We start from the raw sequence: 24,026 nt of genomic DNA, 5'->3' as shown, positions 1-24,026 counted from the left end.
GTGGTCTGCAAGCTATGGAGCTCTCTACACAAGCTCTTCGCTACTCCTCTCTCCTCTCTGGTAGTCAAAGTAATTTATTCTTTCTAGAAAATTGGTGCTGTTTCAGAACATGACCAGCCCAGAGATATCAGGCTCACAAGGGCATTGCCTGAAGACAGGAAGGCAGCAGGAAAGAAGTAAATTTTTTAATTTATTGATCTTTAAGAAAGCGTGCTCTTAATGTCAGCAGGTTACTCAGTCTGTTTCTGGTGGGAAGAGATGGAGTGACTTGGTGTCCACTGTGTTAAGACTTATACTTTCCTCTCAGAATTCTCTCTCCAGCCACATTCAACAATGGCAGTTGAAGAGAGGGTGTCTAAATCAAGCACTGGAACAGGCTGTCCAGGGAAGTGGTTGAGTCACTGTCCCTGGAGGCATTTAAAAGATGTGTAGACGTGACGGTTAGGGACATGGTTTAGTGGTGGATTTAATAGTTAGGCTAACATTTGGACTCAATGATTTTAAGGGTGTTTTCCAACCCTATTCTCTAAATCCAGGAGAAAGCAAAGTCTGATGCTTCCATCTACCTGGTCCCTGCAAAAGCAGAGGTTATGGAGAAATGCCTGATATCTACATCAACTAAACATCAGAGTCAGTATAGGATCATGATCCTGGAGAGATTAGAATATTCATCTTATCAGCAGCTGTTGCGATGTTACAGTTTACGGATTATGTAAAACTTAGGCTTTATTCACCTTTGTCAACTCTTGCTTCCTTCCTCTGCTCATCCTACCAGGTTATTTAATTTTCAAAGCACTTGCTTTTTTTTGATAAAACAAGTCAATTGTGCAAAAGGTTTGACATCTCTTCAAAATTACTTGAGTTCGCTAGAAATGATCTGTGAATAGGCAGTGGCTCTCTCTGATAGTCCTGTTTATAATTTGCAAAAGATTAATGACCAGTATTCAGGCTGAGAAATATGGAGACAAATTAGTTTAAATGGTTTCTGCTTCTGGCAGTGAATTGAATGGTTGCAGAATTTGCCCTTTTAAGACCAACTTTTAACTTCTGCTTGGGCATGGGTGATCTCAGAACTGCAAAGAGCAGAAGAAAGAGAGAATGGCACTGGTGAGAGTAGTTAATAAGAGAGAAAGTCTGAAATAAAAGCAACCTCCCTCCTGTGTTTGACCATATCCATGCTTGTTACTGTCAGAGCTTTTCCTTCTTGCAGAAATTATTAAATTAGGATATAAGAATGTACCAAAAAACATGATATTGGGAGGCAGGAAGCAGACCTAAATGGCCTGTGATAGGCCCAAGATTTTCCAAAATCTGCTTTCAGTCTCAGGAGAGTGCCGAATGTAGATCATCTGTCACTCACTAATATGACTTCCAGGGAAATTACATGTGTATTTCCATTTTTTTTTAATTAATTGGATCCTATAGATACATTCTTGGGGTTACAAGAGTTTCAGAAAGATTTTGTGCCTGGTGGAGAGTGGGGGAACATGAAAATGAAATTCAAATGCTGAAGTTGGGCAGGTAGTGGCTAACTGGACTTTTTTGATGTCTCTGGCTGGAATTGTGGGAATGAAGACAATGCTTAGTGGTTTTGAACTGTACATTGAAATATACCATTTTATACATGAGGGAACTGGTACACACAGGGAAAAATATAAACAGTATAAAAGGGAGGAAAGTTGTCTGTCTTCCAACTGTCTCACATTCCATTCATGGAAAAGACTGCCTATTTCAACTGCAAGGGGAGAAACCTCTGTTTTATCACTTCTTGCCATACACTTACTTGTATTTGAGGCATTTTTGTTTTCTGTCAGCTTCCTCAGTCAACGTGGGAAGTAAATCAGTCAATTCTAATAAACAACTGAAATTTATGAACAACTGTGATGGGGACTCTTTACAGAAACTACTTTCCGTAAGTGAGTCATCACCTAAAAGGAAAGATAAATTGTAGACTCGTTGCTGTGCAGTCTTCATCTAGCTTTGCTTGGTCTGTTGTTATTTCTTCCTAATAGATTTACTTTTAAAAAATAAGAATTTATAAAGTAGAGAATCTTACATTCTGGATTATTAGTAATAGGTGCAAAATATTGTCTGCTTTCAGTCACCAATCAGTGACTCCTGGCTCACTTTCTTAGGCGTAGATAAGGACATGAAGAAGAACTGGGAGAAGAGGAACAGGAAGGGCTATGTGTCAAAATCCGCTCCACAGAAAGAGCACATAGTAAAGAAAATGTGCAGTTTTATGTGTTGTAGAAAGATCTCCATCAAAATGAGTTAAATTATCTAAATTGTATTTTTTCTCAAAAAAGATTTCCTAATTTCTTAAAAAAAATGGATCAAAAGTAAAGGCACTCTTTTACTTGACTGTGTTTGATTATATTCTATTCCAACAGCCTGAAAATCTTTTAAAATAATCTTATACGAACTCTGCAAACTTTTTTTTTTTTTTCCCTGTTTCTGGTCAGTAAAATTGCACTCCTTGGGGTGATATATCCTTCTTTACTGTATCTGTGGAGCCACCTCGTGTAGAAATTATAATATTTCCTTTTGTGAGAATTGCTGTTAAACATAACTGCCCCTGATGTAAACAAATTCCACTTCAGAACCTCCAGGCCTGACTTTTTCAGCTCCCTGGTTCTTTTATCACTCCTCACATGTCTTTTACAGTCTCTGGAGATATTGCTGTTCTGTGTATTTACTTACATCACAGCTAACAGCTGGGAGTCTGATCATCTGAAGGAGCTGAAGTGCAACCCAGTATCCGCTTTTAAAAGCTTTGTATTGAAATAAAAAAGCACATATTTGAACGATACATTTGAGGGTGTGTTGCCCCCACTTATGTATTTTTTTTAATCTCAATTGAAAATGAAGTCTTCAAAGGTTTAAAATGGCCAAAGGGAACTGACTTCTTTTGAGGAAAGAATCCAGTATGGCACTAACCTCCATGGCCTTTAAAAGCTTGATTATGAATTCAAAACATGTATTCAAACTGAGGCAATGCTCCACTGGTAGACCATATGGGTACTTTAATATACATAGTTCCTTGATGACCTGATTTCAAACTGTGATTTTAAAAATACAAGGGTTTATTCTGTTTGGGTTTTATGTGGGTCTCATTGTATTGTGGTGGAATAACTGTAGATACAGATGCATAGTACATGTACTGAATCCATTTATGTTAGCTCTTTTTGGATGGGCATACATGTTTCTTTTTATTCTTTAGAAAGGAGATTTTAGAAGGTAATCTCTGAACAGGTTTTCTCCTTTCCCCAGCATAGCCTATTTTCTCTGCATCAGTGGACTTGTCATGATAATCAACTTTTTTGTCCCAACCATCAATCACTCCTGATTACAGCTGGGAAGAAGTTCTGTTCTGTTGATCAGCCCATCAGTGCACATAATGTTACACCTGGAGACAAGTGAAAATCATCCCTTGATGGGAGAACCACTTGCCTTCGAGCCTTTTGTCTGAAGTATTTTAATTTACATTTAGAGCCTTGTTGCAATTGTCAGTGCTTGCTTTGATTTTATTATTTCTTTGACAAAAATAATAAGTTCAGTTGATCTTTCCCTACATCATTAGAAGCATGCTTTTCTATGTCCAATAACATCTTACATTGTAACTTGTTCACTTCATTTTATAAATATTGTGATAATTATCACTATATAAATTAAAAATTAAATGATTATGTGGTACTTCGCAAGGAGGAACTTAGTATACACCAGCTCAGAATTTTTGCAAAAGTGGTTTTGTTGGCTTTTAATCAGATACTTGAGTAACGTTTATCTTTAGTATTCCATTTATATGAAATGGCTGTGTAGCAAACTTCAGAGCAATTAAATAATTAAAAATTAAAGGCATCTTTCCTTTCTTGAAAGGAAATATGGCTTCTGTTGTGGTCATTACTGAATAACACACTTCTGAAAATAGGGGCATTCTACATATCTAAAGCCCAGCATTTTTTCTTCCTTTTAATAAAGGTGTTTTTCAGTTGTCATGAGAAACGTGAAACTTCAGCTTCAGGAAATATTTTATATTTTGCTATATAACTTAGATATGACTGTTACTTAGCTATCAGAACGACCAGATGCAGTTTAATCGAACTGTTCTTTTTCTTCCCACAGTCACTTTTTTATTTCAGATATCTTTTTAAATTATCGTTGTCACAAATTTATCCTTTCACAAATCAAAAAAACCTTACAGATAAGTAGGCTGTAAACCTGATACTTCAAGGGCTACAGGATGAAGTGTAAATGAAGAAGAAAGTAAATGTGAGAGTATGGGGAAATAAAGATTTGATTAGCAATCATGTTTTTACATAAAAGGTTTAATTAGCAGTAGCTCATTTTCCTGTTCCTGCTGGCCATTTTCAGGACAGTGATACATTGCTTTTTTGCAGTGAGCCATGCCACCAAATAGAAGAAGTTATGTTTTCATTAGATGCAGACACTTCAGCATTATTATCTCTCACCTCAGTCTGCACAGCAATAAAAAACATGTCCAAATGTCATAATTTAATAGGCCAATGATACATACAGTAATTTAAAAACTATGGAATATTCACAGAGATACTTTGTTTTGTTTCTTCTTAAATTGATGATAAAAGCACTCAATTGCAAATCAAATAATCACTGAAACAGCCTCACTCCTTATGTTCTGTCTGCTTGAATACTTTGTTTGCCAAATACAGAATTTCATCACTTGTATAGAAGCTGTTCTTCCGAAGTGACAACTTGTTTATTTTTATGGTTTAGTAATTCATGTGAGTATACTGCATAATTTTTATCTGCATTACCTTCCCGAAGGTTCTCACCACTTGTTATTTTAATGACATAATAAATTTTTTCTTCTGTTGTTGAATAGAGATATTTGATGGTTCTTCACTAATACAATTCTAGTCAAATAGCCTACCACAAGGTACCGGTCATTGCTTGTCAATTTATTCTCTAACATGATTTTCATACCAGAATCTTATGTAGTGATAAACAGTTATGGTAAAGTTAATTTCTAAGGTAAACACATTCGAAGAAGCAGCAGTAAGTAACAATGTCTGAAGATGTCAGAAAACAGGGATTATATACAAGCAATTAACATCTTGGACACTGGAGGAATTAATATTTTTACTGCATTTAACAGTATTTTATTCCATATAATTCCCAGTGACTAAGAATTTTTTTTCTAAAATTATTTCACATGACTAATTTGTATCTCTTTAGTGCTTGAAAAGGCTGTAGGAATGAAACTTCCTTCACAGAGCAGCTAAGAAAACGTACATCATGTAGTTGTAAGATGGAAAATTTTTAATAAAATGCACTAAAATGGTGTGGCACCATTTTGGCTATTCTTCTGGAGTCTGAGCCCCATGTCTCAATTAGTGAGACAGGCCTTACTAGCAATGCAAGCCAACAGGGCATGAGATGCAGAGAAAAGCCTGCAATCTTTGTAGGCTTAATAGCTTGTCCTGTGTTAAATTAGTGCTGTTGTAGTTGGTGTTGCCACTGAAACAGTTGTCAAGAACTGAGGAGAGAACCGATATTAAGGAGAGGAAAGAAGCAAATGCAATAGCATTCAGCAGCAGGGATCATAAGGAGCAGGGACTGCAGCAAGAAAGAAAATGTTCTGGTACAGACTCTTTTCTAAAATAGATTGCGTTGTATTAATGGTCACCACTTGGTCATTTCTCTCTTGTAGAGTTGATTGCATTTGCCCAAGCAGGGATTCAGTAGTTAAGACACATTTAAACCTAAGCCACAAGTTCTGCCATCCTTCCAAGAAGGATCTAGTTTTTTATTATGCATGTTCTGCACGAATGAAAGGAATCGTAAAGGAAGAGGAATTCCTATGGAGTGGAAGATGTGCATTTCACACTTGAGAAAAGTTTGTTATAACGTTGTCTAGGCTAATAAGATGAGAAAGATGATTTATTAGACTCACATCATGAGGGAAAACCAGGGCAGAGTTTTCACTGCTGTGTGTGACCATGTCTGCTGTTTACAGCTGGAAAAGAAGTATAGTTTCAGGTGGTGGGAAGCTGAAATTTGTGTGTATTTTACCCGTGCTGCACAGTCTTTAAATTGCCAGCATTGCCAGCCTAATGATCAAAAGCAAAATTCCTTATTGAAAAGATCTTGCCTAAACTATGAAAGCAAATTCTGGATTGATTTATTATCTCTCCAAATCCCATAGAAAATGAGTGAAATTAATCAAGGGCAAATCAATCCTTTCAAAATGTTAGCACTAAGAAAAAGTAGTCATTTGCTCTGATGACTCTTATTAACTGATTTTTCTATTACTTGTAACCATTTTGAGGATGAATATTCAGTTGTTCTGTGATGGCTGTTTAGCTGCAGACATCAGTCCATGCTACTTCAGTCAGAACCAAAGTCCCAAGAGAAAAGGGGCTCAGCATTTTTGTCATGTTTCTTGCTGAGTGTCCATTGATATAGATGAACAACCATCAGTTATAAGATACACTGGATATCATTTCTCAGGAAACAAGTTATTGGTATGGTCTGAGTTATTCTGCAATAATTATCTTAAAAAGAGTAGAGGTGCTGTTGAATTGGTACTTTACTTAGAACCTGGAGAATACTATGACTTATTTGTACAAGGAGCCTACAGCTAAATATCTGTGCAGTATACAGTGCTTTACAGATGTTTAAGATGAGATCTTTTCTCTAGAGAGCTTATTTTCTAATAAATCAGAAATGAAACAAGAATATAAGGTAGGGAGAACAGCAGGGGATCGGCAAATGAATTAATGGAAAAATACTTTCTGAAACACATTTTAAAAATTTCTTGAAAGAGAGAGGGTTTCACAACCAGTAGGAATATGAGTCAACTTATTAGAAAACATGTTAGAACAGTTCAAGTCAAGCCTGTAATGGTAAATAATTCCGTATTTACAGAATACAGAATTTCTGTGTAATAATTCTTTATTTTCAGAATTTGTAGTTTATGGTATAAATGGTTTGAGTAGGTGTGTTGTTCTAAAGCATGCAAGAGAGAGAAAACTGTGTCAGAGAGGAGGCAAATAAACAATATTGAATAATAGGTATGATAACGCAGAATGGGAGATCAATATGTGGAAAAAAAAGGAGACTCTGAGTCTGTCATAGTTCATGATTAACATTTGGTATATAGTAACAGAAAAGAGATGATCTGAGAAATGGAAAATATCAGGTGGCAGAGTAAACACTAGGAGGAAGGTCAGAGCCATCCAGGAGCTCTTCATACTGAATCATCATGAAGATATTGGTTGAAAGCAAAGGAGAAGTCATCCCAAAGAGGGTGTATCAAAGTCCAAAGAGTAGAAAGCTCAAAGACAGATTTCTGAAATACATTAGTCTAGGCAGTGCAAGTCTTGCTTTTCAACTAGGAGGAGGTTTGTCATCCAGACATTCTCCAGCTGGGGTTACTTAGGATTCAGGTCTTTAAAGTCAGCCTTAATTAACATTGCTTTTTTCCCCCACTACTTAAGCCTATATAAAAAAGATGGCTGAAGTCTATCAAGTAGCTCTTTTCTGGTGTTTGTGGCAAGTAATAATGACAGATACACTTCTAGAATAGTTTAAATGGGTAGCTACTTTAAATTTTTTTTTTTTTTTTGGTGGTGTTTATGTTGTAGTGTTTTTTCATTTGTTTCATTAACAGGTATTAGATGTTATATCTCTCATAAAATATACTTATATCCAAAAGATGCTGATTTCTGTATTCCCTGAATGGGAAAATGAAGGCTGATGATATTTATCTACTTTTCCCCTCAATGTGCTGCTCTCCACCCCCTACCAATTTCCTCATGCAATCAGTTTGGTGATTTATTATGGCTGCTCCTGACATGAAACAGGTAACTGAGCAGTAAGAGGTTGATTCACAGTGAGGAGGTATAGCCACTAACAGTAATTGGACTATGAATTTTAATTCAAGTCTTGAAATTTTTTGTTGTCGCAGTCAGAAGAATATCTGCGTTTTGCAGGCATAACTCCTTTTTTCTATGAAAAAGAAGTCCCACTGATATTAAATATGCATTTTAATTGAGCACTTCTGTTCATAACAAACTGGTGTGCTTGAACTGTAGATAAGAAGCCAGGACTTCGGTTGACTGGGGGTCTAACAGAGGTTCATTGCCTTTCAGTATGCTATTTATAGAAACATGAATTTTATTTAGGACAAGGTGTGGGCTTTTAGTTTTTCCCTGCAAGCTGTTCTGGTATGTGCAAAGGTGCAGTTTCAAACTGGTAAGTGATAGGCTGGCCCTTGAGGCCCTTTGTGGAGAAGCATAATTCTTATAATTCTCTTTTATTAGCACCACAGAAGATAAATCAAGAGGATGATGATCTTATTAACATCAAATCTTGAGTCATTTCCTGAAATTCTTGCTCTGTAAATAACCACATATTCAGGCCTGCTCATAAAGGTGCCAGTTGCCAGTTTTGTGTGACAAGGTCATCCTTGTTTTTGGTTGGTTTAATAAACAGGAGTGGGCTCTACCCCTTTTTAGAGATGTGACTGATTTAAATGGGGAGGAGGAGATGGGACTGTATAGCCATGTGGAGCAAAGATTAATGCAGTAAATAAATTCTGTTGCTGGTTCCTGTGGTAGTAAGCTGTGCAGTCAAGAGACCACGAGGACCTATGCCATGGTCTGTTTGATCAGGTAAAGAAGGTAGGGGTTCTCTCCTGTAAAACATCAGGGGGTTTTAGACTCCTATTTGTGAACCTGCAGAAGTCATAGACATATTTGACTGAGTGGCATGTTTGCACTCGACTGAATAAACGGTTCGGCTATAGATTTAACCCGTCGTTAGCAGACAACTGCTTGTGCTCCTACCATATTTGGACTAGTAAACCCTTTGGCTTAGTTTGAAAGCTCCCAATTATATTTCTGGCTAGCCGTCTGCCTGAAGAAACCTGTTAGATTTACTGTGTGTAAGCCTGAAGGTGCTAATACATCTTAAAACTCTCAGCTGGAAGTAAATATCTGCTTTGTATTTGGAATGCAATAAAATGTATCTTTTAGGAGACCGAAGGGCAAAAATGTTGAGGCTGAAACTGTATCTGTAAGGTAAAACTGCAGAAGTTCTGAATTAAAGATTAAAGCCTCAACTCTCTATAAAGAGAAAGTTTGGGAAATAATTAGAACTTAAATCTTGTCTGTGCTTGGTAGGACTCTGGGTGCTAAAGCTGGTTGTCCTGACCTTGGCCTAATTGTCCTGTTCCTCCGTAAATGCGTTTGCAACAGACCTGCAAGCTGTCAGATGTCACACACTGCATATGAAATTTATGCAGCTGTCCGGGCAGCCTTTGGAATCTCATTTTGAGAGTATAATTTCTTGAAGTTCACTGTCTTCAGTAGAGCTCCTGATAGTATCTGAGATCCTACTCTCACCCTTTCTTTGAGGTACAGTCACAGTGCTCTACAGTTCAAAATTCTTATTACTTGGTAAATGTATGCATCATTAAGTGTTGATCATTTATCCAGTTTATTATTTGGCTGTCAGAGTAGGTAGCACATGGGGGCATTTCACCCAGAGCTGGGAGTGGGGACCTCATGAGGTTCTGACAAGAAGGGGACATATGGTCACAGGGGCGATATGGTACCAACCATTAGGGCCACCATGAACTTTCAAAGACAGGAAGATGTCCTGGGAGAGTTAGCAGCTCTTCTCAGGCAGAGGTACATGACTTGCTGGCAATATTTATCATAATCTTGATAGATCATAGCAATTTACACCTGCAAGTACTTGCTTTTACAACCACAACTTTTGCTGTCTGCTATTACCCTTCCAAATCCACTATTTGAACTTGCACCCTTAAGGTTCTTTTAAGGTAGGGTTCTTGGGTTTTCAGTCTGTCTAAGATTCATTCATGTTGGAATAACTGCCACTATGGAAATGATTTATAGTGTAAAGCACTGTGTTTGGGAGATAAATTGAGTTCTTCTATTTATTTTTATTACATTTTGGTTGTATTTTTATAATGAGATGGACTCAGATGTAATTTGACTCCAGGATCAAAAATAGGAAATTACTCTAAAATGGAAAAATAGTCACCTAGATTCAGTTGAGACTGAGAGCTATAAAGGTTATCTGCCACCTTCTGATGTTTTATTCCCTAGATATCATTATGTAGTGTTTCTGATATATGCTGTGGCTTTATATCTGTCCATAAACTGCTGCACAGATTATATGCAACTCAGTAAAAAAAGCAGGACAATAGATTATATCTCTCTGACAAAAATGTGAGTCTTTGTTATTTTTATAGCTGGATGTCTGCTGGACATATATATCAAGTGTACTCAACACTGGAAACCTTTCCATCTAATATTTCTGGTGAGATTGCAGCTTGCGTGTGGTATGTGTGTAGCTATATATGCATACACACACACACCTTTCACAAACGGTTCTGCTGTAATATAAAAGAAACAGGAAAATGTTCCTGTGCAGATCACTCAAATGGTGTAGTTGTCTCTAGCAGTGTTAAGTAGAAACAGGTAAAGAAAGAACAGAGAAAAAAGTCATTTCCATTGGAGTGATATTGTTCTGGGTGTTCTCAGTTTTCATTTCGTCAATGTTTTGTAGAGTGTATGTATGTGTGACATACAAGTAGCAGCCGAGTATGAGTATATAGCACCAACCAAGATGATGTAGAGTTACCCAAACAAATGCTACAGTGAGAGTAGACAAGTAGTATATTCCAAGCTGCATATAATACACTTTTGTGGTGAAACAATGGCTTTTTTTTGCTCAATTGATGTGTTTCTTTACGTTTTGTTTTGTTGGCTCACTCAAAAGCTGTCCATCAATCTTTAAATTCTTTCCACTGGGTCCAGGTGGAGCATCGCACTTGCTTTCAATTGCCAGTCCAAGCTGAAATAAATGTCAGCATTTCTGTTGACTTAAGTGGCACCAGGTTTCATCCACACAATCTAAACTTAACATGCTTGCTATTTTTTTTTTTTTTTTTTAGTTTTTTCCTCTCAGCAAAGAGGTCCTTGCCATTTCCAAAGGGCAATGAAAACATCATGGTTCATTGTTTCTAGATTTTGGTGTATAATGAATTCATAGGAGTGAATATTGAAACAGTTGCAAAGCTCCTGCCAAAATATCATTTCTTTATGAGAGAAGTAATGAAGTATATTAGCTACACTCAAAAAAATAACTTCCAAATCAATATGCAAGAAGTTGATCGATAATATTCATGTAGGAAGGTAGCAGAACACATTGAGCATTTGATAAATGAACTAAAGAAAGTTCTTCTTTTGCAACAGGTTTTCTCAAGTAATTTGCTAACTTCCTATCATGGATGATTTCAACATAGATTTCAATGGAGCTTGGACTGTTGAAGCAAGTAGCTCATTCTTGAAGATCTTTTGTTGGTTTTAATACATTGAATTAGCTCATTACTGCTGAATATGTAGTGGAAAATAGCATCTGTTGACATTGTAATAATATAAAAATTACTTACCAGTAACAGAATAAGGAACAATTTGCAAAAGCTAATCATATTTGTGCATTTGTCTGCAAAAAGTAAATTGTTAATACATACCCAAGGGAAAAAGCACTTACTGGTTTAAGCAATTTAATAGTAGTGTTAAAAATAATATATTAAAGAATTTTTTTTAGGATTCATTTTTAAAAGTCTTGAGGATATGAACATGAAAGCCTAACTGTCCCATATTGCTGCTTCACCTGTCCTTAGTGATGGGTGAGCTCCAGAAAGAATGCTGGAGCTCATTGTGCCCAAATCAGTGTCAAACTGTCCGTGCACCCCAAATGTACAACACCAGCTTAGAAACCTACTAGGATATTTCCTTAGTGAGAGTTCTGTCTTCATTTAGCCAGAAGTTTCCAGTAGGATGTCAAGTTTGGTGTGTTGCAAGGCATACCGAGGCATACTGAGAACCATCACAGCAGTAAGATGTCAGAAGTGTAAACTGAGAGCTTTTCACAGTTTCAGTTCATGATTGGAAGTGAAGTTAAAGGTTCTTGTTTTCATGTTATTCAAAGAGGATTCAGAAATCCCTACAACTTTTTGCAGAAGCCAGTTTTCCAGAAGTAATTTTATAGGGACCATGTTAGCTTTTCCTTAGCCCTGCTTGATCTCATTGTTTGCATGTCCCATGTGCAGACTTTCTCAGGAGATTCTATCTACCACTAATGCTATGTGAAAACTTGCAATGTTTCTCTCCTGACATTTTCTTTTTCCTCAGAAGTCTAGACAGGAATGCTTTGTTCTGAACTCACATCTCAATACAAAACTTTGAAAGGGGCTTCAGTGTGTTGTTTAAGAACAGTATACTTTTATACATCTGCTGATGGAAATGGCAATGTTATAAGAATTAGTTTTGAAGGACAGAAGGAAGAGGAATCTTGAATATTCTTAATTATTCATTGAGCTATTTTAATACCTCATTAGTTCTGATAGTATTATCTCTTCTTGGTTAGTGATGTCATGAACTGTCCATGGCTAAAATTTTATAAAAAGGGAACAAAAAGTCTTATTTCATACAAGTGTTTTGTGAATGGAGTCAGCATTTTTTCAGGTGTCAAGGTCATGCGTGCAAGGTTAAATTAACCTTCCCTTATTAAACTATAGGACTTCTTAATCACTTCAGGAACATTCCAATGTTTGGTGGACATGGATGGAAAACTGTTAAATGTTACTGCCTTCATTATACTAATTTAAATATATCAGATTATCTGTTATTCTTAATTCTGAGATGTGAGAAGTTTGTTGGTTTTTGTTTGGTTGGTTTTTTTCCTTTCATTTGAGTTACAGTTACTATACATGGATGGGAATCGGCACTGAGCAATAACAAGAGGAAGAATGGCATGAAACTAATAAAGAACAATAAATAATTATAAATATGTTAATAAATATCGTTAATAGATATGAAGGGATTTGCCTGCTCTGAAGAGCTTGGAGTCTCAGCATTAGATTTCAGTACTGTTCGGAAATTTCATTCCTTCAATAATCTCTGCTCAAGCAAATCTAAAACATTAAATGATGTCTTAGGTTTTAAAATCAGAAATGGCTCTTATACCTTTCCAATTTGACCTTTTTTATATTACACACCATACAATTTCATATACCTGTTCCAGTTTCAAACCTCATAGCCTGTGCTTGGCTAAAGATGGGAAATGTGAAAGCCGGTGTGACTGAACCTGAAATATCAAGCATCTCTTAGGCACTGATCCTGTAACACTTCAGCATATAAAATGTCCTGTTGATTTCAGATGGGCTGCTGTTATCCAGTAAGGTTTGTAGAATTGCAACTGCTTTCTTGTAGCCTCAGTAAGTATTTGGTTTTGGTCAACGGAAAAAAACCCAGATTTTCAGATTTCACTGTAATGCAAGGTAGAGTGAATGAAGGTTTGTAGGAAGGAGACAAAATGTAACTGCAGTGTAAACAGTAAGTATTGTCAGAACATTCTCATTAAGTTTTGTGTACTGCTTTGTATCCTTGACCATGGTTTCTTACATAGAACCTAATGGATAGCTTACAGAAGTGAAAGATGCTGACCTGTCAGTTTTGTACTGGAAGATATCTTTGCCTGTTCTGTGTTGAAGATACTACAACAACCTACTTTTGTTAATAAATAAACCCCATTTTTCAGTCCACATAACTTTTGGAATAAATTTATCTATCCACATATATGTATTACTTTAAGAACAAACAAACAATTTTATAACTAACATGCATTGCAAGTAGGTCTGTATGCTCTATGTATATCTAAAAGAGGTTATTCAAAGTACTAAGGCTATGACCCTGCAGTAGTTGGTAGAACTTCTGTACCAGCAAACCTCGTAGGTATATACAGCATCTAGGGGACTTCACTGAGGCTCTGAATGTGTTACACAGTCACTCAAGAATGGCTGAAAGCAAGACAAAAGAAACAAAAGTATGTAAAGGAATAAATATAACTGTATTGTAGACAGATCTATGTTCAAGTTTTCCTATACTTCACAAACCTTTGTTCCTTCTGAATATTTTGATCGTTTTTCTCAAAATATTTTCTTCTTGGCTAATCATTTAGATAAAACTAGTTTTTGATGCAAATTTACTTCCATAGTATGCCACTAGTTTTTATCACCACTTAGGCATGTATTTTCTATTAATATTAATTCCTTATCATATTTTACATGTACTTACAGCCTTCTACAAGAAGGCTGGAGACTTAACCTGGGAAGCACCTAGCTACAGCCATGTCCACGTAAGACAGAGCTGGAATCAGGAAATTTGAGCATTTGTGTTTCTTATTGATGGGTTTTTAAGTTTTGCTTATGGGTAGGAGCTGATCTAAAGGACACAGGAAAGATTTATATTAGAATAACTGTTGAAATATAAATTGAAAATCCAAACAAAAAAATTTATGTAACTGTATATTTGAGTAAAAGAATCAGAAAGTCAAATCAACATTTTTCTGAATGCAAACTTGAAATTTGGAAAACTTCTAATAGCTATAGTATTAAAAACCGTAATTCCAAAAAAAAAGTATTACCACTGTGCTTAAGAGCACAGAGAAAATATCTCCATGTACTCTCTTCTGAGGTTTCGTACATACCAGTTGTGTTAACTTGTTTGTGATTTCAAATATAAAGTTCAAATTGTACTGGAATGGAATTTAAATACACACTTTTTAAGCTTTTCCTCTTTTCTGTAATATTTTTTGTAGTATCTTTGTGTCTAGCTTACCACTATTCTTCCCTGATGCTTTGATTCAGTAAAAAAATTGGAAACTCAGAGTTCAATGAGATTGCTATTATGAATGTAAGCAGACAAAAATGGTTTCCTGGGCAGCAGAAACCAGGTGAAAATACTACAATGAGCTATGCTGAACCTGCCCACTCAGCTTTCCTTAGTTACCAGTTCACAAGCTGAATGTAGAGGGAATTGAGTTTTTTATGGTCAGCGTACAGTTTCTAAATGAACTGAGGCTCTGGGTAAGTAAGTGTATGTGTACACTCTTGAATCTCATTAGCCAGCATGTACTGTGACAAACTGAGATTCAAAAAGATGTTGGCTACATATCCATCACTGTTATTTTTCAGATTACTTCAGAAAAGACTGAACTTTTCAACACTATTCAGAAAATTACTGTCTCTAAAGCAGTTATTTTAAATTCAATACATCCATTGTTTTTAGGTAAACATGCATAACCTGAAGATGGAAGTACATTTACATTATTGAACTCATTATGAAGTAAATCACAACATACCGTATCATGGTGAACTTTGTCGTTGTTGTTGTTTCATGGATAGATTGTATGTCAGCTTCCACTTTTAGGATTGCCATTATTGACGTATTATTCAAAAGGTGTTAATTAACACAAAGCATAAAAGATATGTGAATTTGTCTGCTGCTAGTGGAAGGAAGCTGGGGTACACTTCTACAAAATTATAATGGCATATATAATTTGTTCACGTTCTCATTTCAAAATATGACAGTTCCAAATTCAAAACTGGTAGCATTTATGTTGTGTTAACTCAGCTGAATAAATACATGGTTTATTTTATCATATGAGTAGCACATAGTGGTGTGTGTAGATTAACTTTCTGTCTCATTCTAAGATTAATCACTTGGTTAATATGAGTGAAAAAAAATCAAACTAGTTTAATATTCTCTTGAAACTCTAACTACAATAAGATTTACCATGGAGAAAATAAATGATGCTACCAATAATACAGTAAAAATGAGATTAAATGTTGAAGTTAATTTCATTGGTTATAGTAGTTTTCAAAAGAGCACGTTTAATCTCCCCGTCAAAAGAGTTCCCCAAAAAGTAACCATTATTACTATGGAAGTCAGTCTGTAAAAACTTCCAGAGATCAGAACTTGGTAACCTTGTCAGTGAGTTTAAAACTGACCTGTATTAACAGTAAAAAGGATAAAACAGATGGTAAAACAAATAGATGGTTTATTGAATTTCAACATACAATGAATTTATGTTGTGCTGCATGAAGTACTGGTGTCCTTAAAAGAAAAACGCCAGGTGTGCCAAGAGATCAATGACGATCTTCCCTTCATATATATATTTTGATGCTGTATATGTCTACTCGGAATGCAGTGTGAAGTGTGTTACATCTAGGCAGTTTTTTGTATCTTGCTTAGATAGTTTCAGTTGATGCCACTGTCAATGGCAGCCTACAGTACAAACAGATGCGTAGTCATAAAGATACTGTGTTATGGGACAAGCAATTTTAAATAGGAAATTTTGACCTTCTGCATCTGACCAGGATAAAATAGCTTTTCCTTTGCATAATGAAAATATTTGATTTTATTATAGGGTGGATGATTTTACCATAAGAATGGGGTCGATGCCAACCTCTCACAATGTGATGCAGGCTCTTGCCAGATGCAGTCACTCACCATTATATAAATGGCTCTGGAAGAAGCCCAAGCCTGGGGAGGGGGATGGAGCAGCACTGTTAACCCAGAGGAGCTAGTGAGCTCAGAAAGTACCCATTCGCTCTGATCCTTGAGTCTCAGGCTACATTCATGAGTGTATTGAATAATCGCTTTATGAAGGAGAAAATGAAATACCTGGAAATTAACATGCTGGGACATTTATTTTATTCTGCCGTAATAATAGAAAATATTTTGTTTTCCACAGAAAGGTCCTTTTTTGGTACTTGCACTGTTACTGTACATTTGGATCTAGGAAATAAGGCATATTGATCAGTCATACTTTAGGGGGCAAAAGCCTTCTCTCAGAGCATATCCGAAAGAAGTCATATTACACACGTCCTTGGCATTTTATACTACAGTTACGTCTAAGTCCATAATGTAATTAGATCTCTGGCTCTGTATTACAGAGTTGTGCTGATGATAGAGTGCACAAAAAATTGAAATGACACAATTCAGAAGATAACGGTAAGCTTAGCAGAAGGAAGAAATGACGACAGGCAACATCTATCTGCACTATAATTGACTGCAGATTGAGTTTGTATGTATCAGGCAGAATCACGATACTCTTCTTGTTCAATATGAAACATGTCATTGTGTTGACATCACCTTTTAAAATTACATTCTAAGTCTTTACTTAATAACCTATTCTGCAAAGGCTTGCACAGATTCTTAGTTTGGTTTTCTCATGTACTGGGAGTCTGTGAAGCTCTTCTGAAATCCATGGAATTCTTCTGTTTTCTAGAAAGTAAGCACAGGACTTGTGAGTAATCCTGAATTCCCTGTGTGTATTCACTTGACAAACAAAACAGTAAGCCTTGTAAGAAATTACTTTTGAAATTTTAAAATAGCCTCAAATAAAAGACTTACCTATTAAATAGACTAAATACATCTAATTGCAAAAGACCGTACAATCGTATTCTCATTTTATCTGTGGCTCACAGTAAAAGCCCTGCCCTAAGCAGAACCAACTCTTGGGCATCTCAAGGCTTCTTAAATTTTCTGTAAACTCTAGTTTGCTTAGTGAAGAAGTTCCATAGAAATCACTTCAGGTTATGTAAATATCACATACCTGGTAGTGTACAGATGTCTCAGCTGCATATTGCAACCTTGCTCAGTAATGTTATCACTGACTGGCCAGGCTGGTCAGTCAGCTTGGATTGGCCACTTTAGAGTGATCAGAAAAAGATAGGATGCTTGTTCCAAAAATAAAAAGGTCTTTTGGTTTCCATCACTTTCTTGTGTGCTTAGAATATCTGTAAAATTATATTTGAAGTACCTATTGACAGCTAAACTTTAGGAAAATATTCTGTACTCGGAGATTAAGAGAATGTGTAGGATTGTCATCTAATAAACAACTTACCTCACCAAAGGACAGAAGCCCTCTTGGCTTATGTAGTTGTCTGTTACTGCTTTCCATGTGTGCCCAGCTCACTGACAGCATTAGTTTGAACCTGGAAACTCTTTTTTTGTTGTTTTTAGAGCTTTTTACTCTGGAAGATCCTGACTCCTGACATCAATTGCTGATGTGTTAGCCAAAATTGATAGTCTTGTACTGGGAATAACAGCAGAGGTGACAATGGCATCCAGCAGCTGGTTAAAACAGAGACATGACATGATCTACTGAAAATTCAGACAGACAAAAAGGCCTTTTCAGCACTCTCGGCCCTTGTTTGGGGATGTAGGAGGGTGCAGACAGACTGCAACCTTGCTACTAATTGGCCAGATGGCAGCATGGAGCAGAGCACTCTCCATAATGGACATCTTTCAAAATGTATTGTCAAACAAGAAAGACATAAAGGAGGATAGTTGGATTGAATTTTTGTGAGGAAGAATCAGTGAAACATATTCACTACACTTTTTTTTTTAAAGTTCTTTTCTTTGAGCTGGCTTTTATTATGAAGATATTGCCTAGAAAGAATGACTGAGGCAGGAAAACAAGATTGGTAATATGAGGTGGACCAGGAGGGACAAGAAAAGGATGGAAGATGCAGTGCTGTTAAGTTGAAAACCCTCTGAGAAAAGGATGAGACCCTTTTTTGTCTCAATACAGAAAATTAAGCACAATGGTTTTTGTTGGATCAGTGCCTAAAAAATGTGAGAAGATGTAGGATTCTCTGAAGTACATTAGTCAGGCAGGCAAACTTATTTTGAAGACTTCCATGTAGATAAGATTGCTGTAACTGTAATAGAATACTGTCTGCATTGTTTAAAATATTTTGTCTTCCTCGTAATGTTTTACACATTGCAATTTTCTTTGTAATGTGGTGTCCTTATGGTAATTGTGGTACAGTATCATTATTGTGGTACAATTATTATCAGATACATGGAAACAGAGGAAACTGTTTTGCATAAGAGGTGCTTAAACTGACTTGTACTGATCAAATAGGCAGGACTTCATTACAAATAACTTTGAAAAGTGATTTACTATTTAGAAACCTTGCCATTTCGTTGAAGTAATTCTCGTAGACCAGGGTTTATCTCCATGTAATTTATAGGATCAGAGCCCTCAAAATTCAGTTGAAGATCCTTGAGTTTTCAACTTCAGATAACAGTAATAATCTACCTTTTACTTTGTTGTCAGACCTCTTTTTCAAGAATGGATATAGTTTCTTAAAGTTCACTGTAATGTTGCACCAGCAATATTTGACATATTTCTTACGCTTCCTCACTGACTGGGTCACACATTAGCTGACAGTGACTTGTCTTCACAGTGCTAGGCTTAATTCTGTGTATCAAACATGGAAACTGTGGTGTGAGAAGTAAATTTGGAAACCGTGATAAAAGAAAGCAAGCTCTTTCTTAAGGTGTAAAAGTTGTAAAAGTTCAGCATAAGCTACTTTGGAGATGGTTAAATGCTTAGGAGCAATCTGTCTGCTCTTACATGGAACTACCATTAATGTGCCAGCTACAGTTACGCTGAAACAAGCTCAGGTGGCTTCATATCCCCACAGAGGATGGAGTTTTAAAGTTTGAAATTTAAAAAGTCATAAAGACCTTTATATGGAGGCTGGGTAAACTGACAGTGCTCCATGGGAAGATAGTAATGGACAACTCTGCATAGCAGCCATCATACTTGTAAATCTGAGCAACATATTTCTACTTTGGAGTAATTTCATTCATATATTTCAGAACACTGGAAAGGTCACTAATTTCTGCACAGGGTCTCACTGTATAATCTCTATGCATCCAACATTGTGCTTGAGTTTAGGTTTGTGGAGCTGTAGCTGTGAGAATTTGGAGGGAAAAGAACTCTGGGTGCAGGAGACATAAACCTGAGGTGCTCTGCCAACAATTCTGTGAAGAAAGTTGAGCTGTGTATCAAACTAATTTCAACATTTGTGATTTAGTATTAAGGCCCATGTTCTGACTACCTTTCTGATATTTGAAGAATGACACTATTAGTTAGGGAAAACAAGTGCAGTCAGACTCTGGAGCTGACTGATAATTAAATTTGACTAGAAACTGTAAAAATAATTGACATGATAGCAACATGAGGATGTGCTGTATAATGTCATTTTTAATGCATCATCGTAACTTGACGCTGGTCTTTCAGTTTAACAATAATTAACATCTCTTGACTGTTTGTATTTGGCTTACAGTATGTCTCAATGTTATGTGTTGGGAACTGTAAAAGGTGCATGATTGTGCTGTTTCTGTTCAAGTTGTTTCTAATTAATAACTTCATTGTCCAGTGTTCTTTCAATAAGGGTACCTAATACAACATTTACATTATTTTAGGTATAGAGAAACTGGCTTTTCAACTAAACTGAATGATGCATCTCAAAATACAACAAAAACGTATGCATGTGTGTATATCTATGCATGTATACACATAGTCAGATATGTGTTTATTGGTTTAGACAAGGTCTCTCATTTCTTGCCTACTCACATTGAGCTTCTCAAATCTCAGGCATCTGGGAGGAATCATGACTTTTCATGAAAACTGAAAGCCATCTTGAGATTAATTAAGATACACTCTTATTGTGATATCAACTAGAACTTCCTCTCTCCCCAGAATTCAGCACATTAAGTGATGGTCTAATGACTAAAAAAATGCTAGATAATGCAGGACTCTTCTACCTGCATGAGTGGCTCAGCGAGTTGAGTGACCGTGTCATTTTATCCCCTTGATCCTTTGAGTTCGTAGCCACTAAATTGCATGTGTTTTTTTCATCTTCTTCTGATGCCACAATAGAAAGCATTTACCTTTCTTTTATATTTTAAGTATCTGCTGTTGTTTCATGCCAGAAACAAAATACTGACCTTTGTGGGTCCTTGGGCTGATCCAGCATAGTTGCTTTTCACTTTTTCAATTCTGTAGTAGCTAGATTTTCACTATTTTTCTAGAGCCTTAATAATTTGTCTTTCAAGCAAGAAAGAAATTGCTTTCAATAAAGTTTGAAGTTCAGCAATAAAAATATAAGGAATTTTCCAGGTTGTTAACTTATTAACTGGAAGACTATCTTTTTTACAAGAGTTTAGATAATTAGAGAAGAAATAAACTCTGAATATTCATACTAATTCCAGTGGCTTTATATGAGGTTTAATCGTATACTTCAAATACTATTCTTAACATATATTTGCAACACAAATTAAATGAAGAAAAGTTGGTGTTAACTCAAAATAATAAAGATACTTTCAGAGTAATACACAAATCTTAATAGCAATGGACGTACAAATCTATTTTAGCTTAATCATATCAAGTAGCCAAAATATATTTGGGACTGTGACAGGATTTATGTGAGCTTTCTCCTTTGAAAGGATGCTCCTGGCTTTGAATTTCAAATACTACCTTTTGTAGCAGGTGGACAAAAGTAATCCTTTTTTTTTTTTTTTTTTTTTTTTAAGAAAGCCAGCTAATTGCATGTCTGCCACAAATTCAGTTAAATCTTTGGTGATGATCTTTAAAAGAGAGTGTTTTATGTTTTTATTTTCTTTTGTTTGGACTTTGACTTTGATTTGGGGATTTTTAGTTTGTTTTTTACTGTCAGTCTTTGCTGAGATGTTTCTGATGCCACTGTCAAAAATAATCTGTTCTTTGAAAGAAGCTTTGACAAAATCTCTAGTTGGAAATAGAAACTGGAAAAGTGCAAAGCTACTGAGAGGAGAGTGCCTTCCTCCCCGCTGCCTGAGATTTTTTTTTTTTTTCACCTGAAAGCAAAAAAAAGTCTCGTTAGAAAAACTAATAGTAGCATGGTAGACTAAAACAACCTTGTTTTGGTCTGAAGGTAATATCCTGTTATACAGTGGTATACTGTATTTATCGAATTGGGGTTGTTTGAGTATTTTTTCCATTGTTTTCCAAGCATCATTCTAAATATAATTTACTGTTTGGTCACTACTTGGATAATGTGAATGGTACCCATTATTGAAAGGTAGTCTGTATTTGTACTAATACAGAGAATGCCAGTTTAGAAATGAGCCTGATTGCATGGTTCATTTTGTTCTCCTTTGTAGAGCCAGGCTGCGGCCCACTACAAAGGCACTAAACATGCCAAGAAGCTCAAAGCACTGGAAGCCATGAAAAATAAGCAGAAATCTGTTACTACCAAGGACAGCGCAAAGACTACCTTCACCTCCATCACTACCAATACCATCAATACCAGCTCTGACAAAACAGGTTAAGCGACAATATTCGTTGGTTTTGTTGGTTTTGTTTTGTTTTGTTTTTTTCTTGTTGAATTCCACGTCTGTTTGGTTATGTGCTTGCCTCATTGATTCATGCTCGGTCCATCTTTCTGTGTGATAGTGATTTCTTTTAGACCTTTCAATAGGCTGGTGAGAGTATGATAGTCATGTAACCAATTTCTCTTAGTGAAAAGAGGCTTGTTGTTCTTCTAGGATGGAATGCAATACTCATGATTTGATTAATTTTTATAGTGGCTAACTATTACATGTCAGCTGATCTAAACCTCCTAGTCTATATGCAGCATCTATAAATAATAACATATGGCATATTTCTTTTAACCACAATGTAGCAAATTGAGCTACTTGTGTCTAGAAGCCTCTTAGAAAAGCATTGTTAGTGAAAACCTAATTTTCATAAATTTCAAACATTGCATTATTTTTTAAAAATGGCTATTGCATGGTTTTGAACTGGAATAGCTGCATAACCTGTATTCCACACAATCAGGTAAGTGCTATTGATGCCAATTATTCCGCTTAAATGAGTCTTCAGACTGAAATAATATCCTTTAAATTATTGTGTGGGTAAAAGGTACTCCTTTGCAAATAAAATGTATGTGAGTATTTGGTAAAGTCAACAGGGTTTGATTAAGCTTGCATTTAAAATATGTGGATATTGTACTTGAAATTTCAAAGGAAGGTTGTAAGTTTACTGAAGGGTAGTCTAATATCTTACAGAGTACAACTGTTCTTGTGTATGAAGGGATACAGTTTGCATATTTAGTGATAATCAACCTCCTTTCCCCAAACAAGCCAAAAACAGCCACAGCAAAAAAGCCAAAGCTGTGAAACGAGATCTTTCTGCTGATGCTGAAAACTGCTCATTTGGAACCAATTCTGCTGCAGTAAGTTTAGCATTGTAAATGGATATACACTAACCAATTATAATATAACAAAAAGGTACCTTGCAGACATGTGTAGTACTTTCCTTAAGATACATCTTTGCTATATTTGTTATAGACTTATACTGCTACATCTATATCTCTGTCTATATATATCATTGCTACAGCCCTTTATTATAGACAACATATTTTTAGGGAGATTTATATCCTAATTTTAATGGGGTTGGTTTAAAAAACAATTGTTACATTATTTTCATGTTTCTTATCAAAAAAAATGAGAGAAAGAAAGAGCGAACCTTCTGGGTACTTTTGTTTCTATGATGAAAGAAATGAAGCATGGGAGAATAAGAACCATGTCAGAAGTTATTTATGAAGATATATATGTTTCTAAATATACAAATACGTTTAAAAGATTTTCTTGCTGATACCTGTTGACATATTCAGAACAGAAGGGGGGATGTTGTATGGGATGATTTATTGTTTGCAGAATATGATCTAGTGATTGGAAAAAATAACTGAAGAAAAAAGAGATCTTTTTAAGCTTTAAAATGTATTATTCAGAAGCTTTTATCTTCTGCTGTGTAAGTTTGAAGGATTTTCCAAGGTGCCTTAAATCCAGTCTGAGTCTTTCCATCAGGCTTTGAATTAGATCCCTGACAAGATATATGAACTGTCTTGTATCCAAGGTCAGTAGTACAAATCAGTTTTTATATCAGCATAAGTAAGAAAACATCAGAAATCTAGTTGTGCACAAAAGCAATGGCCTGCTCAGAAGTTTCCTCAGTTTTACACATTGTTTGTGACTTCCTGGCTTGATTTCATAGAACATATGTACGTGTATACATACATGTATTCTACGTTAGAAGTATTGACCTTAATGATGTTCTAAAAGAAACATATTGATGTAAATTGACAAACAGTCCAAAATCTGACAATTTTACAAGGTGCTGAGAGCCATATTCAACTGCTGGTGAAAGCCCTATTCAACCGGTCGCATTCAAGGAAAGGCAGCCAGTTCTGTTCAAATGCAAGTGCAGTGCTTACAGGTCAGCATTGATGTGACTGGCAGCAGAACAGCATCCTTGAT

At 35.9% G+C, this 24,026-nt stretch overlaps 1 protein-coding gene across 9 annotated transcripts in view; it reads left to right on the top strand.

Annotated features, from left to right (window-relative positions):
• Window positions 1-24,026, top strand: part of ZNF385D (zinc finger protein 385D) — a 428,288-nt gene that overhangs the window by 339,447 nt on the left and 64,815 nt on the right. For all 9 annotated transcript variants that reach the window (XM_065630222.1, XM_065630223.1, XM_065630230.1 and 6 more), the window contains one exon: window positions 21,870-22,032. In XM_065630222.1, coding sequence (XP_065486294.1) covers window positions 21,870-22,032 — 163 coding nt within the window. The remainder of the gene's footprint in view (window positions 1-21,869; window positions 22,033-24,026) is intronic.

The sequence above is a fragment of the Caloenas nicobarica genome, chromosome 2 (genome assembly GCF_036013445.1).
Source record: "Caloenas nicobarica isolate bCalNic1 chromosome 2, bCalNic1.hap1, whole genome shotgun sequence".
Taxonomy (NCBI): domain Eukaryota; kingdom Metazoa; phylum Chordata; class Aves; order Columbiformes; family Columbidae; genus Caloenas; species Caloenas nicobarica.
The sequence above is the reverse complement of the archived record's forward strand: the minus strand, read 5'-3'. Positions and strand labels throughout refer to the sequence as shown.